The following is a 20,527-nucleotide window of genomic DNA, read 5'->3' on the forward strand; positions in this document are numbered from 1 at the left end:
TGTGTAGGGATTTGGGAAGTGTAGATGTGTCATTATATTCTTGTTATTATATGTATGCCTATGGTATAGCATGTGAGATTGTAACTTAGGTGTAAGTGCGAGTGCGTATGACGAAGATATTAATCGTGTGCATGCGTAGGTCTATGTGTATACTGTTTAAATGTATTGGTGCGTATGGCGTCGGATAGTTTGTTAAACAGTGGGGAGTAGATGTAGGTGGTGTTTGTTAAGAGGATTATAGGAATGTAAGAGGTGATTGGTGTGTGTGGATGGGTATGAAGGGGAAAAAAGTGAGGGTAAATGAAAAGAGGTTGGGAATTTAGACCGTTAAGGACCGAAGTCTGTAGAGAAAATATCAATTCCAGCTCACGGCGGTCCCGTGAGCTCGAGGAGCCTCTGTGCAAGGCCAGACTAAACACAGACGTCAGATGTTGAAGGAAATGGCCATCCGAGCGAAAGTGGCATGCAACCGGAGTGTCATTACCGAGTTTTATGTCTCATAAGTATTCGGCAAAAATTGTCAGACGGGCGTCGACCAGTTTGTTCTATGTAAGAGAATAGGCAAAAAGGGTAGAGGACGCAGTAATTGAGATTACGGTAAGGGGTTATGTTGAGTGCCGAGAGGGGAGAAATAGCTACGAACCTACAAGTCGCGTAAGTGACAGGTATGTTTGAAGGAAGGGAGGAGTGGGTTGAGAAAGATGAGGAAAGTGGCGGGGATCGGATTGAAGTGTTCCGAAAGCACGTTACGTATAAATAAATAAATATATATATATATATATGTATATATATATATATATATATATATATATATATATATATATATATATATATATATATATATGCGTATGCGTGTGTGTATGTACGTCTTCTGTGTGTGTGTGTGTATGTGTGTGTGTGTGTGTGTGTGTGTGTGTGTGTGTGTGTGTGTGTGTGTGTGTGTGTGTGTGTGTATTACTGTTCCGATAATGTGAGATCAACAAAATTGTATTCTATCCAATGAGAGACAAATACCATTTAATGTACACTGTATTTTAATAAATTGTGTGTGTGCGTGTGTGTGTGTGTGTGTGTGTGTGTGTGTGTGTGTGTGTGTGTGTGTACATACATATACATCAATATATATTTTATTACTAAATGATGAGGAGGAACGTGTGTGATATTCAATTAATCTCTTTAAATGCAGTTTTCGCGAACAATTAACTAACTTATTGTTAATCACCTGAAAATTTTTCAGACACACATTAGTGTTGCTAATAAACACAATATTTATGTCTGCTAAACAAAACATGTTCTATAAATATAGACATGATAAATATATCGATGCTAAAATTGAAAATGTTTTATTATGAAAAATGAGAACCAGCAGATGACAAATACTGAATAGCTTCAAAAGAGCGAAACACTTGTAATCAGGTACAAACTTTACATTGAACATTAGTTAATGGTTCGAGGCTGAATTTATAATATATTTACGACAAAGCAAGACAGCGGTATGTCGTTATACTAATGTCGTAAATAGGAACATTAACTGAGAGCTTAATCATGGGTCATGAGAGAGGTAAAAAAAAAGACAACATATACAGCTTTATTTAGAGCTGGTTTCCTACATCAACCGACATTGACTTAGTTATTTTTTCTCAGCACTTCTTCAGTTGTGGTGAAATGTCTGCTTCAATGATAAGTTTGTTATAAAATCAAAACATGTCTACATATCTAAAATGTTTCCCAGACATATTGAAATGGCTAAAATCATATTAATGATTTACTACTATTGTTTTCTCCCTCACCATATAATAATTTCTTGTCAAATTTTTAATGCTCCTTGCATTAAATATGAAACAACTAACTTGACTATTGTTTTTCTACACAGATCATGTCTCTGATTTATTTATATTCTGTTCTACTCTAGGCAAAAGGCCCGAAAATTTGGGGAGGGGGGGGCATTCGATTAGATCGAACCCAGTACGCAACTGGTACTTAATTCATCGACCCCGAAAGGATGAAAGGCAAAGTAGACCTCGGCGGAATTTGAACTCAGAACGTAGCGGCAGACGAAATACCGCTAAGCATTTCGCCCGGTCTGCTAACGTTTCTTATTTCTTTACTGCCTACAAGGGGCTACACACAGAGGGGACAAATAAGGACAGACAAAAGGATTAAGTCGATTAGATCGACCCAGTGCGTAACTGGTACTTATTTAATCGACCCCGAAAGGATGAAAGGCAAAGTCGACCTCGGCGGAATTTGAACTCAGAACGTAAAGACAGACGAAATACCGCTCAGCATTTCGCCCGACGTGCTAACGTTTCTGCCACCTCGCCGCCTTACTGATTTATTTATATTTCTACTTGATTGTTGCTGTTTTCCACAGCGCCGCTCAAGCAACAGAGAACGGCAGTGGCACAGCTAGAGAATGTGCCGCCCGGGACAGTCTTTGAGTTTGCCTCAGTACCCCACCCCCACCTACAACAGACTTATACAGCAGAATCAAAAGTGCCGTCCCATAAATGCACTACCGTCCCATAAAGGCACTGGCGGACCCTCATCCACGCTACTGGAGAATGGCATGAAACGTTTTCACGAGGGAGTGCTGAAAAGTTCCTGGCTTTGGGTAAAAGAAAATACAGGAGAATCGGTTAATTAGGATTTTACTCAACATATTTTCCCCTCTGATTCACACACTGCAGCGGTTCTTCAGTTTCTGTAAGCCCTGTAAAAGAATCGGGAAGATTGGACCTCCAAGCAAGCCTCTCGCAACACTCTCAAAGCCAGGAAATTTCCAGCATCCTCTCGTAAGAGTTAGAGACATCCACCGAATTCTAAAATATTTACCTCTGTCACTGATCGTCCTTTTCTCTTTGTTTTTGTTATAGACAGGAGACACGCCTCTACATCTAGCTGTCCGCTATTGTCATCCTACCTTAGTTTCCGAGATACTCACGAACGTCAGCAACAAAAAATCCAGATCCGAAGCCGTCTTTCTGGTCAACTTACCACAAAAGGTTTGTATGAAAACACAGTCGGGCAACAAGTTTTTTCCTTATTTTTTTTGTTTTTAAGCAGGAAAATTCAACAGATGGTAATGGCCGGAACATATTTTGATTATAAATCACCTCAATCAGGAATGATATGGGAACCTAATAATAACAGTAGCACACACACACACACATACATACATACATACATACATACATACATACATACATACATACATACATACATTCGGATATATAACACACTGCTTAAATGCCAATCTTGAGAAATTAAGTTTCCCAAAACCAAAAAGGAGGAAGTTGGTTCGAAAACTACAAGACCAATCCATCACTGGAACTGTAGAAATCTGTAAAACTTTCCAGAAGTTTATCATTTAAGTATATATGAGCATATGCAAGTATATGCATGAGAAGACATGCATAAAATAAAACATACAAAATCTGCACATATACATACCTACCTACCTACATACATACATACATATATACATACATACAAAAATACCCTGTTGATATTGAAATTCCAGTGAAGAAGCCTTGGATCCAGGTTAGAAACCGGCTCTTCCTCTATTGGCAAATCTTGAGCTAAAACTGAATAATAACATCCATCCATCCATACATACATACATACATACATACATACATACATCCATACATACATACATACATACATCCATACATATATACATATATACAAACATACAAACATACCAATTCAACCACATATTTACAAACTCCAGGAACCCTCTTCACTCAAAAAGTCTTATCGCTTTGTTAGCAACCTCTTGAATATTCCTAAGAACTTAAATAAAATTCAAAGAAAAGAAACATCCATACAAGTACAACACCAGCTTTGCAGACACTGATGGTTCGGAACATCTTATAATCCACCCTAATCTACGAGTAGAAACTTCAAATCCCTGCGGTCACCAGACTAATTTACTGGTATCTCTTATACAGACTAGTTCTTTGCTGTGGAGGCGCAATGGCCCAGTGGTTAAGGCAGCGAACTCCCGGGCATAACCTAACGGTTCGGCAAAAAGATTGATAAAATAAAAATCGACTAGGGGGAGTCGATTCATTTGGTTAAAAAGAAAATCCAAGTAAAAGTAAAAGAAAAAAAATATTTTTAAAATCCGGGAAAGCTTCCGAACTAACGGTTCCGGGAAAACGATGTTGTACATGGATGCTCACACACATACGCGCATGCGCACACTAATATGCACAAACATATCCAAGCGTAATTTGTGTTGTACTCACTAAACTGTTTCAAGTTATTCTGTTGAAGGAAGGAGAAACACCGATGCATTACGCCACGGATCTTATTCCGGATAAGATCCGATCGGAATTTGACGACACTGACGTCATCAAAACACTGCTTGAATTCGGCGGGGACATCAGCTGCACCACCAAATTGGTAGGTTGGAACTTATATGTATGTATATGTATGTGTGAATGCGTTTGTATGTGTGCGTGGGTTTGTGTGTGTGCGTGTGTGTGTGTGTGTGTGTGTGTGTGTGTGTGTGCGCGAGTGCGCGCGTGTGTGTGCGAGTGTGAGAGAGTAAGAGAGTGTGTGTATGTGTGTGTGAGGGAGAAAGAGAGAAGAGAGAAAAGAGAAAAGGTGTATGCTTGTGTGCGTGTGTGTGTGTGTGAGAGAGTGTGTGAGTGTGCGTGTGAGTGTGAGGGAGTAAGAGAGTGTGTGTATGTGTGTGTGAGGGAGAAAGAGAGAAGAGAGAAAAGAGAAAAGGTGTATGCTTGTGTGCGTGTGTGTGTGTGTGAGAGAGTGTGTGAGTGTGCGTGTGAGTGTGAGAGAGTAAGAGAGTGTGTGTATGTGTGTGTGAGGGACAGAGAGAGGAGAGAAAGAGTGTGTTTATGTTAGTGGGAGAGAAAAGAGAAAATGTGTGTATGCTTGTGTGTGTGCGAGTGTGAGAGAGTAAGAGAGTGTGTGTATGTGTGCGTGAAGGAGAGAGGGAGGGATAGAGTGTGTGTGTGCATATGTGAGAAGGAGTGAGAGAAAATGTGTGTGTGTGTGTGTATGCGGTGCATGTGTGTGTGCGAGTGTATGTGTGAGAGTAAGCGAGTGTGCATGTGTGCATGAGGGGGAGAGAGAGAAGATAGAATACATGTATATGTGAGAGGAAGAAAAGAGAAAATGTGTGTATGCTTGTGTGTATGTGTGCGTGTGTTTGCATGTGTGTTTGTGTGTATGTGTGTGTGAAAGAAAGAGAGGGGCAAGCGCGTGTGCCAAGTGGGAGAAAGAGCAGAGAAATGTGTGCGTATGCGTGCGTGCGTGCGTATACAAGCGTATAATTCTTGTCGTTCACCATGGCGCTAAACAGTACACCATGGCGGGTTCATCTGCCCTTTTGGCGGGTCTCGTTTCAGTCCCGATGGACTTCAAGCAACTTGCTGTTTTGTAAATATCATTTTATCAGAAAATCCCGGAACTGGTCCTCTAGCAATAATAAATAGATAAATAAATAAATAAATAAATAAATAAAATGTTGAAAATCTTAAAGTTAAAAAAAGAAAGAGCTACAGTTGAAATAATTTCCGGTCATCTTGTTATTGCTTGTCACTTGATGTATTGGCATATATTCGCATAAGTGTAATCCACAAAGACCCAATGATGTCGATATGTCATATTGCCTCATCTTAATGAATACTGTGAGGATTATCATCTTACATGATGCTTGTATGTATCTTATCTATCTACTTGTCTCTCCGTCTGTCTGTCTGTCTGTCTGTCTGTCTGTCTGTCTATCTGTCTTTCTGTCTGTCTTTCTGTTTATCTACCTGTCTATCTATTTATCTATCTATCTACCTATCTATCTATCTCTTTATCTATCAGTCTCTTTATCTATTTATTTATCGATCAATCTCTTTATCTATTTATCTAGGCGCAGGAGTGGCTGTGTGGTAAGTAGCTTGCTTACAAACCACACGGTTCCGGGTTCAGTCCCACTGCGAAGCACCTTGGGCAAGTGTCTTCTACTATAGCTTCGGGCCGATCAAAGCCTTGTGAGTGGATTTGGTAGACGGAAACTGAAAGAAGCCCGTCGTATATATGTATATGTATATATGTGTGTGTGTTTGTGTGCCTGTGTTTGTCCCCCAACATTGCTTGACAATCGATGCTGGTGTGTTTACGTCCCCGTAACTTAGCGGTTCGGCAAAAGAGAGCGATAGAATAAGTACTAGGCTTACAAAGAATAAGTCCTGGGGTCAATTTGCTCGACTAAAGGTGGTGCTCCAGCATGGCCGCAGTCAAATAACTGAAACAAGTAAAAGGGTAAAAGAGAGTAAATATCTATTATCTATCTATCTGTCTATCACTCGGTCAATCTATATATCCGTCAATCTATCTATCTACCTAGCTAGCTATCTGTCTGTTTGTCTGTCTATCTATTTATCTATCAAGCATGCTCTAGGTAGCTACCTAATCATTTATGTGTATAGTATGTGTGTTCATGTTGGCTATGACCATCGTGCCTTACAAAATGTTACATGTGATGCATCAGCCATTTTATAATGTCTCTTCCAATATCACAGACACGCGAGACTCCATTCCATTATGCTGCACGTTCCGGTAACAGTAATGTACTTCTGGAAATAACAAAAAGTAAATCTCCATCAGATATACGCGCCATTGTCAATAAACAGTCAATAGTAGGTACTAATTTTACTTCTTACTTTTTTTTAATTACATCCGACCTCGTTTATCACGGGAGTTGGTTAATAAAAAAAATACCGTGTTAAATGAATCATTGGTATATGAATAATAGAACATATGAAGAAAACAAGCTTCGTTCCGAGACCCTAAGCTGTTCCCCTAACTTACTCAAATAACATCTCCAAACAGTTTTTAAATACACGTAATAATATTGTTTCATATTTGGACAAATATTTGTTGTAAAATTTAATAATATATGACTAACAAATATAAAAAAGAACTGAAAAAATATCGTTACAAGCAGAATCTGATTGCCGACAGTGTTATCACGAGTCAATTCGTGGAAAGTGAGGTTAGATATACTTGTCTTTTCAGTGATAAACGAGGTTAGAAGTACTGGTCTTCTCCCCTCTATTCTTAACTTCCGTGTACTTCTTTGTTGTTCTTGGGGCTGAACGTTATTGTCGCCTGGGGCCAAATCAGATTTATATTCAAAGCCGTCTCATCCATGATGATCCTGTCTTCATTAATGTGCCCTTCTATTTTTAAGACGAGTATAGTGTGATTTTGAGGGAGTTTTGGCTGCTGTTTCTAACAGATCGAATGACCATTTGGAGGCGCCTTCATCGGCTCGATAATCCAAATGTTTTTTTATTGTTTTTGTTGTAGCTCTTGTTTTGCTGTTGTTGTTTAGCTCCATGCCAGTCCTGTTCAACAAACCAATGAGCAAAAGCATTCTCCAACAGTGGCCACCCCACCATTCTGTATATTAGGGACAACTTAATCTCTGTTTTGTCTTTTCTTTTCTAAAAGTCAACAGAGATATGATTAGAGGGAGATTTGGTTGCTATTTCAAAGGATCTGATAACCATACTATAGACGTTAGGTGATTGGTCCATAAAACAAAGTACCAAATAATACTGAGTTCAATATAATCGATAAGCCCTTCTCCCATCTGCAAAAATTCTGGCTTTGTGCCTTTGATATTTCTGTGATGAATGAAACAGCGATAAATGAATCGTTTCCCCGTACCTTGTAAATGGAACGAGTGATACATTTTCTGATACCAAATTCGCGGCTCACAGCAGCAAAGCTTCGACCGTCATCTCTACCTGTTCCTGTAGAAAATGCATTCGTCTGCGCCGTTTGTACTTGAAGCAGAATTATTATTACCTCCGCTTTAGCGAAGGCGGAGATATTATTTTCAGTCGTGTTTGTTTGTTTGTTTGTTTGTTTGTTTGTCCGTGGACAAGATATCTCAAGAACCGCTGGATGGATTCGGATGAAACTTTCAGGGATGTTTGGCCTCGTGACTGGCATGAACTGATTAGATTTTGGGATCGATTCGGTACCGTACAAGGATTCTGGATTATTTTTCCTGTTGTTTTAATTAATTTTTGAGAGTGGTCGGGTTCATTTTTAGTATTCTCATTTCAGAAAGCAATTGAGTTTATTTCAGATATTCTAATTTTAAAAATCATCTCTGCCTAATCATTGAAAGGACGCTGGTGTTGCCTTGGCAGAGGTTTGCGCTCTCTGAGTGCTCTTGTTTTGGTTTAGTTCAGATTCGATCTTATTCCTGGCCGGATTTATGTGGGTAATGGGTTACTACATGAAGCCTTAAGTATCCACAAGTTTTCAGCAGTGTTTCAAGTGCTTAAAACCCTCCTGATAATCCTTGCTGTCCCTAAGAAACAAACTTTCTATGAGAGCTCTACCGAGCATTCTATTCCAATCTCCTTCGGTCATTTGTCTATATATTTGCTGACTGTTTCCAGCAGATCAATTATTATAGGCACGACCGTTACTGTTCGCGTGGTCCAAATTCTTCCTATTTCAAATTATTATTCCTTCGTAACACAAAGCGCAATGGATGTCAAAATCGGTAAAATACCGGACAAAATGCCTAGAGTACCATAACCTTTTACGTTTCTGTTTAATTCTGGCCTATATCAATTTGTTCTTTCCTCTTTTTCTACAGTCAGCTAAATATATAAGTAGCAGTCAAGTGGTCCAGTCCCTATGAGATCAATTTTGCTTTTTTCATCGTTTGGAGATGGAGGTCCACAACATACAGAAACCAGTAACGTAATAGAGTCAACTAACATTATTTACATTATTTACATTCCACGGATATTCGTCCTCATCTTGTTTGTTGTTAACACAACGTTTCGGCTGATATACCCTCCAGCCTTCGTCAGGTGTCTTGGGGAAATTTCGAATCTGGGTTCTCATTCCTAATGTATTTTTCGGTGTTATTATTATTATTATTATTATTATCATTATTATTATTATTTTATGTTTGACTTTTGCTTTGCATTTGTACAAGTTGGATCCAAGTCTCACCCAGAGACCTCAAGAGACAACAAGTTAGAAGTTCATGTAGGTGTTATGCCTAGGGTACCATATATTTGGATTTGTACAGTTTTGTTCTAGTGAATGTTTGAGAAACCATAAGAAAATTATGTGTTTGTTTTAAAATTTGAGATCACATAGACAGTATTTTACGTAGGATATGGGCAGTTCCCATGAGCACTATCTTTTGAACTTTAGCCATTTTGGGGTTTCCTGGTATCTGAGCTAGGTAGTAATCAGCCTGTTTCGCTGTCATTCCCAGGGCACCTATGACAATAGGTATTGTTTTCGTCTTCAGATTCCACATTTTGCTAATTTCTATTTCAAGATCTTTATATTTGCTCAGTTTTTGGTAGGTTTTGACAGATACGTTTATATCGATTGGGACAGTCATATTATTATTATTATTATTATTATTATTATTATTATTATTATTATTATTATTATTATTATTATTATTATTCAGGTCACTGCCTGAATAATAATAATAATAATAATAATAATAATAATAATAATAATAATAATAATAATAATAATAATAATAATAACATCGAAAAATACCTTAGAAATGAGAATCCAGGTTCGAAATTTGCCCAAGACACCTGATGGAGGCTGGAGGGTAAATCAGCCGAAACGTTGTGTTAACAACAAACAAGATGAGGACAAATATCCGTCAAATGTAAATAATGTAAATAATGTACATAATTCCTCATCTCTTAAATATAGAACTGTAGAGTCAACTAAATCAGTTACACAAATTTCTTCCAAGTTGTGTTAAAACTTTATAAACCCTTATTCGTCTTTCTGATCTTTCTCCCTTTTTCGTCTCCAAATTCTTCAATTGTTTTCTTTCTGTTTTCTTTTTTCCTCTTCTTCTTGCAGAATGGTTGGTCACCTCTGCTAGTTGCAAGTGAGAAAGGCCAGTTGGAAATTGTCAAGATTCTCCTGCAGAACAACGCACGTATAGATGTATTTGATGAGGTAAGATTCTCTACAAAACTCTATTTCTTTATAAGTTTATTACACGAGGTGGAGTGGAGTGGGACGATAAAATAAGTCCAAACCAAATTCTGGAGTTTATATAATCAATGTTTTTTTTATGTTTTTATGTTTAAAAGTAGTGTTGTTTGATATCATGAGAATTTAGAAACTTCGATTGAACATGAAATAATTTGTTTTTAATGATTGAACTCGAAGTAGAAAAACTACAAATAATAGCGTATAAATATTGGGTTTAAAAAACCTTGGATAGAAAAATTCTGTTAAAAAAACAAATTATTTCACGTACACTCGAAGTTTCTAAATTCTTATGACGTCATCGTCAATAACATACAATTCTCGCTGGTAAGAATAAAGTTTCTGAAATTTGTAGAGAAATTTGAAAGATTGCTTTGATCCAATTGTAGAATATGTGTCATTTTTACAGAAAGGGATTCGTAGCTCACGAGCAACCTTCGAATTTTTCTAACTAAAAGCTATTTTAGCCCAATATTTCCTCGCTATTATCCATAGCTTTTCTATTTCGAGTTCAAACGTTAAAAAACGAATTATTTCAATATTACTTATTCACAGGTGAAAAACTGATCGAAATTTATGATAGAATGTCAGAATATGTGTCACGCAGTATTCGTTAGATTTCCCATTTGGGAGAAGGGGGGTTCAAGCCTAAGTTCAAATCAAACTGAGTTAAATTTGCCTTTCAAATCCGGGATCGATAATAAAATTAGTATCGATAATAAAATAAATATCACCGCAAGCGATTAAATTCTCTATAGCTCTTCCTTATAAATATCTGGTCATGTACTAAATTTCATCAGCCCTCAAGGCAAAAGACAATTTTCGACTGTTGTGAAACTTATTTTGACGATTGTGAATTCTATTTTGATAACTGCTAATGTTATTTTGGTAATTACAATTTCTATTTTTCATGGTTGCTAATTCTATTTTAACAGTTGCTAATTCTTTTTTTTTTTTTTTTTTTTGACGGTGGTCAGTAATATTGTGATGATTGCCAATCGAGCATGACGCTAGTAAAATTACTTTAACTCTTACCAACATTATATTTTGACAACGGCATGTTCTATTTTGACAATGGCAAGTTCTATTTTGACAATGGCAAGTTCTATTTTGACAACTGTCAATTTTGACGGCCGATGATAACCTATTTTGTGCGGCTAAATAACTATATTTTCGATGGTTGCCTATCTTCTTTACAAATAAGAATTCTACTAACTAACCTATTTTTAAGGTTACCAATCTTATTTCGTAGGTTGCAGATACTATTTTTGATAATTTCCAATCAATTATTAACGATTTTCAATTCTCTTTTGACAGCTTTCAATTCTATTTTCAATCCTACTTCGAAGATTGCCAATCCCATTCTGACGACTGTCAATTTACAGTAGTCAATTCTACATTGGCAATTGCCAGTCCTAGTTTTGACAACTGCCAGTCCTGTTTTAACAGTTGTCACTCCTTGACAATTGCCAATTCTATTCTAAGAGTTCTCGGTCCTACTTTGACAATTGCCAATCTTATTTTGGCTGTTACTAAACCTATTTTCGTAAAACTTATACAAGTCTCAGCAAATACTTCCCAATGATTCGCTATTTTACAGATAAAAATATTTCCACTTTTTTGCTTTATATTTATTAACTCGTTCCTGATTCTTTTTTATTCTGTTTCCAGCATGGAAAAGCAGCATTGCATTTAGCAGCAGAGAATGGTCATGAAGAAGTTGCAGATTTATTGCTGGAATATAAAGCTTTTGTGAATGCAAAATCCAAAATCGGAGTGACGCCACTTCATTTAGCCGCACAAAATGGCTACTGTAACTTAGTAAAGTTACTCATTGAGAAACACAATGCATCGATTGATGCCCTTACGCTGGTCTGTATTAAAATCTCTTCCTTTATTGCATTTCTTTTAATGTGAGTACGTGCGGGTGTGAGAGAATATGTGCCGGTAAGCGTCTGTATATGAGAGTGCATGTATGTTTGTGAGGGAATAATGTGTATTTGGGTTTATTTATTTGTGTTATATGTACGTGTATGCCCGTGGTACAATGTGTGTATGTATATCTTATGAGCTTGGTTGTGTCAGTGAATGTGTGTCTACTTCCGTATATGAAAGAATGAATGTATATGCGGGTGTGCGGGTGTGTGTAAGTGTCAGCGAATGAACGTCTCTATGTATTTAAGTGGGTGGGGCTTTTTATTATTATTATGAAAAAGTGAGTGTATCCAAGTATTTGTATGTTTGTGCGTGTGAGTGAATATGTGTAAGTGGGTGAGTGCAGGCTTGTGTGTATGGACGTGATCGTGCGTGCACACCCATTTGGAATTATGAATCATATCTATAATTCATTTACTGGTTTCTCATTTTTTCATATATATATATATATATATATATATATATAATATATAATATATTTATATATATAATATATAATATATTTATATATATAATATATAATATTCATATATACAATATATAATATATTTATATATATATATATAATATACATATATATATAATATATAATATAGTATATATATATATATATATATATATATATATATATATATGTATGTATATATGTATGTATGTATGTATATGTATATATATATATATATTTCAAAACAGAAACAAAAGACCGCCCTCCACATGGCTGCCCAAAATGGCCGTATTGACGTATGCAGTTGTTTGCTAAACATGAATGCAAATCCTAGCACCACTGACTCGGTATGTATTTTATTCTCTCTTCATCCAATAGCTATATATGTGTGAGTGGAGAAAAAGATAGAGAGGGAGGGGGAGGGAGGGGGAGAGGGAGGGAGAGGGAGAGGGAGGGAGAGAGAGGATGGGAGAGAGAGAGGGAGGGAGAGAGAGAGGGAAGCGTAAAAGGATGGAATCGTTAAGAAGTTTGCTGGGCAATTACAAGGTTTCACGTTCGATCTCACTGCTGGTATCATGAGGAAATATTATTTTCTTCAACTTGGAATCGACTCATACATTGTGTGTAAGCTTGCGTTGACAGAAACTCTATTGAAACTCGTCGGATAGATTGTTCCTGTTATAGAAAGGTACATTCTTGTCACAATATGTCATTCTGATTTTGCGTGCGAATTACGTTTAAGGTATACGTGTCTGGTCTGTGGTATACTCAGTCGCTTACATGCTAATTAAATGAGCTGAAAATAATTGAATCCTCACCGTCAAAATAGACTTTGATTTTGCCGGTGTCGACTCAGTAAGCACCATACTTATACTAAGGTCGATATATCGATTATTTCCCCCTCCAAAATATGTGGCCCTACGCATAAGTTAGAAATCATTATTTACCAACAAGCAGACAGGTACAATCGTTAACAAGTCAGAAAAAATGCTTAATGATATTTCTTCCGATTCTTTGAGTTCTGGGCTCAGTCTGCCGGGTCGACATTGCCTACTATCCTTTCGGGATCGATTAAAAATAGTATCAGTCGAGCGCTGGTGTCGATGTAATCGATTTCCTCCTCCACTTAAAAACTGCTTGATTTGTACGAAAAATTGATACGGTTATTTGATCTCAATTAAGCCATAAAGCGCTGGGATTTGCACTTACATAGCATGGACTGATGAGCAAATTTTATGAAAATGAGACTACTATGCACACATAAAAAACAAAAAATAGTTAAAATATCTTCTTAGTATACAATAGTGGCAAGTTTTACATCATCTGAAAAGTCATTAGTTGGACTATTAGTCCTCTTGCATTCTGGGGGTTATCGGAGCGTTTGAGTGACATTAGACCCCCAGCAAACGCCCATAAATTAAATGCATCTACCTGGGCCACAATCGAGACCTGTCGACCTGTGTTAAGAGTGGTGAATGGCAGAATCGTTAGAATCGGACGAAATTCATTGTGGCATTTAGTTGTAGTTCTTTTCGTCTTGAGTTCAAATCCTGCCATGAACCATTTTATCCTTCATCTTTTCGAGATCTATAGAATAAGTATTAATCAAGTACTGGGATCAATATAGTCGATTGTTCATCTCTTTCTCAATTTCTCTCAATCTCTCTCTCTCTCTCTCTCTCACTCTCTCTCTCTCTCTCTCTCTCACACACACACACACACACACACAATTTCCGGCTTTGTGAAAATATAAGAAAATATTGTTTAACCTCAGATCATTCCTGGTTAAGGAGATCTACCACCAAAGATGTTCCAGCCTTAAGTACTCATCTTCATTTAAGACACTGTATCAAGGATACGGTGTCCTCTCTTTATTTAAACGGAAACTTGTAATTTGAGAAAGGTTTGGGTTTTTTTTTTTTGTATAACAAAATCTAACGACTACATAAAGTTTCCTTCGATCTCTCGAAATATTTAAAGTATGAAGAAAGAAGACGAATACCTAAACTTATTGGATTCGAAGCCAATCGATCAAAAGTTGAAATTTACTGTAAATGTGGAGTTCCGTTATCTTCGTAGAATTAAACTTAATTCTATGTTCTTCAGCTTTTGGGAATACGAACAAGTCTATATGTTCCTTGCAATACGAGGGGTGCTGAAAAGTTCCTGGATTTGGGTAAAAGAAAATTCCAGTGGATCAGTTAATTATGATTTTATTCAACACGTTCCCCTCTCAGATTCACACACTTATTGTAGCGGTCCTTCAGTTTTCCTAAGCCCTGTAAAAGAACTCGAAAGGTTGGACCTCCAATCAGGCCTCTCGCGATACTCTTAAAGTCTGCAATTTTTCAGCACCCTCTCGTATAATTGTGTCATATTTCCAGAGAAGAATTATCTCTTGTCTGATTAACACTATGACATCAAATGCAGAAGTGGTTTTATTTTTGATAGGCCGCTGTCGGGTTTTGGCGATTGTCCTTATAAAACAATCGTCAAAACCCGAAAACGGCCTATGAAACGGATTTATAAAACTAAACAAATAAAATATAAACACTCGCCAAAAGTACAAAATTCCTCGTGGGGCAAACTTCATTGTGTAATATCTATGTTGTCGCGAACTAATTTTGTATTATCAAATCTGAAAAGTTGATCGATCATCGATTGGTTCCTTAATAGTTTATAACTGTAGCAAGTTTGCTAACAGATAATTTATCAAAAGCGTCACAGCATGATAAAACCCTCTTCCTTGAAACGTGAAGTCCTCTCGCCTGTATTATAAATAATTATCATTTCTTTGATGGGAGTTAATGTTTCACTGGTGAATAATTGGCCTTTTCAAACTTAGTATAGCTAACATAATATGTCTGTTAATTTTAGTAAAAGAATATTTGTAATTCGAGAGGAAACACACGTCACTTCAAAGTGAGAATAAAGATTTCAACATGAGCGCGTTACTTCAAAGTGAGGATAGTGATTTGCAACGTGAGCATGTTGCTTCAAAGTGAAAATAGCTATTTCAATGTGAGTACGTTACTTCAAAGTGTTAATCGCTATTTCAACGTGAGTACATCACATAAAAGTGAGAATAGCGATTTCAACGATAACACATTTCACTCTAAGAAAACTTAAATCTACTTTGTTTTAATTACTCATCAACCATGCATCTTTACATAGAAATATAGCAAGGAATACGTCATCAGTCGGAGTGTAAGTTGCTGTGATGTTATAAATAAAACTAAACGAAAGAAAAAAAACACTATTTTTCAGTGACAGGAAATCAAATTATGTACGCAGTAATGCAAAAAGTTATTTCCCTTGTTTAGCTTATGCTTTTTTTTTTGTGGACAAAGACGCTAGTATCCAAGATCGTTTGTTCTCAGCTCATGGATTGTTAGGATCATAGATCAGTCTCTACCTTTCTCTATCCATAAACATTAATTGAAAGATTGCAGACAGAACCGTTTTAAATATATATAAAGGCAAGGTAAGTGGTAGATGCATTTTATAGCATAATGATGAGAAGCATATCCATACACGTTAATGAATAACAATTCTTCAATTGCTTTGCGGAAGATAAGTGAAGAGATAAGATTGGATTTGGAATAAAATCACTAATAAAACACCGTTGTGATGTTATATTTTTCTATTACATTATTCTGAGTTAATTTCTCTTTAAAATTGCTATCTTCACTTTAAAGTGACAAAATCACATTTTGAAGTCTTAATCTTATTTGAAGTGGCACGGTCTCGTTTTGAAGTGACATGTGCTCACTTAGAATTTCAAATACTGTTGTATATTGCGTAACAGTCAAACTTAGTAACTTACATGCCATTTAAAAGTCGAACTGAATAACTGATATATCGCTGATAATTAAACACATAATTGACATATCACTCGATGGTAAAGATTATTAACAAGCATATTATTAGCTACTCCCTTATTAACTGATATATCGCTTGACAGTAAAATAAAATATCACATTAGACAGTCAAATTTACTTGTTGGTATATCACTTTATAGTAGTGCTCCGCAACCGGTATGCCGCGGCACACTAGTGAACCACGAGACGATGATAGATGTGCCACAATGTAACCTGAATATAATTTTTCCCCTATACTTTTAGTTATATTTTTAGTTCAAATGTGCCGCCGAATTTTGAAAAGAATATACGTATCCCGCAAGGGAAACGGTTGCGGAGCACCGCTTTATAGTCATACTTTGTAAATTGTATATCACCGACCAAAAATTGTAAATTCGCATATCGCTTGTTAGTCAAATTTACTGGTTAGTATTTATTTTAATATGATCTTGTCCCAAATAATTCTTGAGGCCATTTTAGCATAAGGGACAAAAAAAAGGGGCTTATTGACAGGAAGTTTAAGGGATTAAATATAACAGAAGAAAAAGAACAAGTTGATGGCTGTTCGAGGAAGTAAACTAAAAGAATAAAAGAAATTATGACTAACAAAAAGTTCAACAGAGAATCGATGCAAATGGCAAGAGAAGCGGGTGACACGTTTAAAAGTATTGACAGAAAGGACTAAACCACGAAGTTCATCAAAGCAATGACCATGAAAATACTTGTAGAAAAAACACAACGCTTATATTACTTGACAGTAAAACTTATTGAAACAGTTAAAGTTACTAACTGGGGTATCACTTCACGGGTAAAAATATTAACTGGTTTGTCAAGTAATAGTCAAATATAACAGCTAAGTTATAACCTTCAAACTTCATGCATGCAATATCACTTAAAAATCAGAGCTAGCCTGTCGATGTCAAAAATTGGTATATTCGACGTCACACAATAAAATCTTTTCTCTTTAGTTGGTTAGTCCATCAAGTTTAGTGACAGTTGGTTTCATTAATTGTTTTTTTCTTTTTGTCTATTGACATCAGAAATATACTAAATTATGTTAAATTCAATACGATAAACTTAAACAAACAAACGAAGTTTGCTTTTAGAACCGTTGAGATGTCTTAGAAAGTTAAAGAAGTGATTTTTAAATTCTCGAACGCAGGATAATGCTAATAATATAGCCTGAACAGGATAAGCTACCCCCAATTTGCAGAAAAAAGTGTTGGCCGCCAGCTATGAGACTCGAACTCACACCTCCGTGATTACGCGTCGCGGTGCTCTTAGACCGATTAAGCTAAACTGCCCACACCACGCATCTTCCCGCCATTTTAATCCTGTTCAGGCTATATTATTAGCATTATCCTGCGTTTGAGAATTTAAAAATCACTTCTTTAACATACTAAATTATCTTAAATATCTTGAATAGAAACTTATATGTATTTGTTTTTCTGCAGCTTGGTCAAACGCCTCTTCACTTGGCTGCCAAAAATGACCACTCTGAAGTCGTCAAGTTATTTCTCAAACACAAACAAGAACTGGTGTCCATGAACAGTATGGTAAGGTTTAACATTTGCTTGTCCTTCATGTTAAATCTATTTCGTTAGCAAATTAAAAATAACCGACACGACCGTATCCAAAAGAAAGCAAACAGCTTATCAACTACTTAATCACGAACACACTACAACCATTAGATCACAGACGCATTTCATCTCTTTCTCTCTCTTTCTCGCCTTTTCTCTAACTCTTTCTCTCTCCTCATCTCTGTCTATCTATCTATTTCCTCATCTCTATCTATATATCTATTTCCTACCACTACTGCAATGGCTTCTACTCCTCTAATTTCGTTATTTGCATACTCCTTCCACGTAGGCCCACAAATACTACTCAACTTTCCTTCTCCCTTCACTTTACTGTGTCTCGTATACCAGGCCCTGCACTGTATGTTTTGCCGAATCTTTCTTTCTCGGAAGTATATCCCTCTGGAAACTCTCAACCACCACCAACACAGCCTCAATATTTCCTACAAACGCCAGTCTATAGATATTCAAGTTTAGCGTCAACTACATCAATCTGGAAGACCGCGCAAATAACATGCATGCTAACCCTAATTCTCTGATTGCCTTATAAACGAAAATACCAAACAAGTATGTATAACTAAATTAGCAAGCTTGCAGTGTGAATATTGTAAACTAGCTACAAATATTTGATATGAATTATCACTATTTTCTCAAGACTGCTGTTTCGCAAATACTACAGAGCTACTAAGATTTTGTCTGAGTAGTGTATGTTGTAACAAACCAGACATTTTATTTTTGAAATGTCAGACGTAGCTATGGTTGTACGTATGAAGAAATCTGTTTGTATAAAAACGAAAATTTTTGTTGTGTAACAACATGGATATTTTGTTGTGTAAAGACAGAAGTGTTTTGTTATGTAAATACAAGAAGCTATTGTTGTGCAAATATAGGGATATTTTGTTGAGTAAATACAGGAAATTCTGTTGTATAAACTCTATTGTACAAATTCTGTATAGGCTGTGAATGAAATGTTGTTGGCAGAAATTAAGTGGAAGACTACAAGAAGATCTTTCCTGCTCTTGGGTAGTAAACTTAATCCATCGCTAACTTTATGTCCATCACCTGACCTTTCAGTGACATTGGCAAAGTATATTCCGTTCAGTTTATCGGTGGCCCACAATTCTCGGAAGCCATAAAGAGGCCTACAGGTAGCACTCTTCACACTCTGACTAAGACATTAAAAAGATTAGTATCAACAATTTTATGTCACTTATTCATGATCTTGCGACTAACTAAAACAATTATATGATGAATTGAATTTGGTTGATAGTCTGTTCATATAAAGCATCCGCTTGCTGAAACTTCGAAGATTCTGTCAACAACATTCCTGCTTAAGAATAATAAATTTGTATTGTACACAAGTATAGATTAACCGATCAGATTAATGCAAAATTGTTTTTGTTTTTTATTATCACTGAACATTCAAATTCCGCCGAGGTCGACTTTGCCTTTCATCCTTTCGAGGTCGATAAAATAATACCAATTGAACACTGGAGTTGATGTAATCCACTCATACCTTTCCTCAAAACTGCTGCCCTTATGACAAAATTTGAAACCATTGTCACCGAACACAAAATCAAACATTAATACATTAATATAGACAGACAGACAGACAAATAGATAGATAGATAGATAGATAGATAGATAGATAGATAGATAGACTAGTTATCTCGCATGTCCATGACTTTCAGGCGTTTTAACTCTTGGCGTTTTAACTCTTGGCGTTTTGAGAGAGTATTCTCCACCACGCCAAATCGGAGCCTAGCGGCAAATACACGATGCATGTTCGTTAAGTATATGTGGTCGGTAATGTTTTATTGCACTAGCGCTGCATCTATTTCATATTTGAATTGATTCTTACGTATGCATTGTCCGGACATACCCGCACATAGTTTTCACGCTATACGCTATAGATTATCGGGGTACTGACAGTAGGTAGCTAAGCTTCCAAGACAGTAGCGTATCTAATAAGAAATATTACTTTAGCTAATCTGTCTTAAGTGATTTTTTTATTTCCCTTTTCCCGTTTTTATTTATTTATTTTACTTATTATGTCTGTGTAAATCTGTCCATAAGTTTACAAGAGAAAAAAAAATATTCTCGAGATTAATAATACTGTTCTTTTTCTTCCCGCTCATTCTAACTAATAATGCCTATTTTTCCCATCTCTTTCCTCTCTGAATTGCAATCGTTTGCTTCCACAGGATATCGTAAGTAACAATTTCCTTACAGAACATTTATCAAACTGTGTTGCATAAAAATGCGTGCGTGTGTGCATCTGTAGTATTCTGCGTGCATATATGTACGTTGTGTTATAGTTTAGAAAAATCATTTTTGCCAATAATTGAATATATACGTGAATTATTATTATTAGTATCATTAAATGTTGCCGTGAGCAGATGTATCTTCGTTTCTTTCCGAGAATTTCATTATTATTATTATTATTATTATTATTATTATTATTATTATTATTATTATTATTATTATTATTATTATTATTTATTTATATTTTTGTGCTGAGCACAACTGAAGGGAAAACATTTCTTTTTGGATAATTTCCAACAAAAAAAGCTCTGGGAATGCGCTGTACGTTTACCTCTCGCCAAGGGAGACATAAAGTCTGTCATTTATTGGGATGGGGTAGAGTTATATTTTTCTGTTTTGTGTTC

At 36.2% G+C, this 20,527-nt stretch overlaps 1 protein-coding gene across 1 annotated transcript in view; it reads left to right on the top strand.

Annotated features, from left to right (window-relative positions):
• The window catches only part of LOC106878539 (uncharacterized), a 197,662-nt gene that overhangs the window by 110,835 nt on the left and 66,300 nt on the right, over positions 1–20,527 (top strand). Inside the window, exons 13-19 of the mRNA XM_089355785.1 lie at positions 2,877–3,005; positions 4,285–4,413; positions 6,549–6,665; positions 9,907–10,005; positions 11,713–11,913; positions 12,670–12,768; positions 17,736–17,837. Coding sequence (XP_089211911.1) covers positions 2,877–3,005; positions 4,285–4,413; positions 6,549–6,665; positions 9,907–10,005; positions 11,713–11,913; positions 12,670–12,768; positions 17,736–17,837 — 876 coding nt within the window. The remainder of the gene's footprint in view (positions 1–2,876; positions 3,006–4,284; positions 4,414–6,548; positions 6,666–9,906; positions 10,006–11,712; positions 11,914–12,669; positions 12,769–17,735; positions 17,838–20,527) is intronic.

This window comes from Octopus bimaculoides, chromosome 7, assembly GCF_046866305.1.
Source record: "Octopus bimaculoides isolate indiv1 chromosome 7, ASM4686630v1, whole genome shotgun sequence".
In the NCBI taxonomy this organism is placed as follows: Eukaryota; Metazoa; Mollusca; class Cephalopoda; order Octopoda; family Octopodidae; genus Octopus; species Octopus bimaculoides.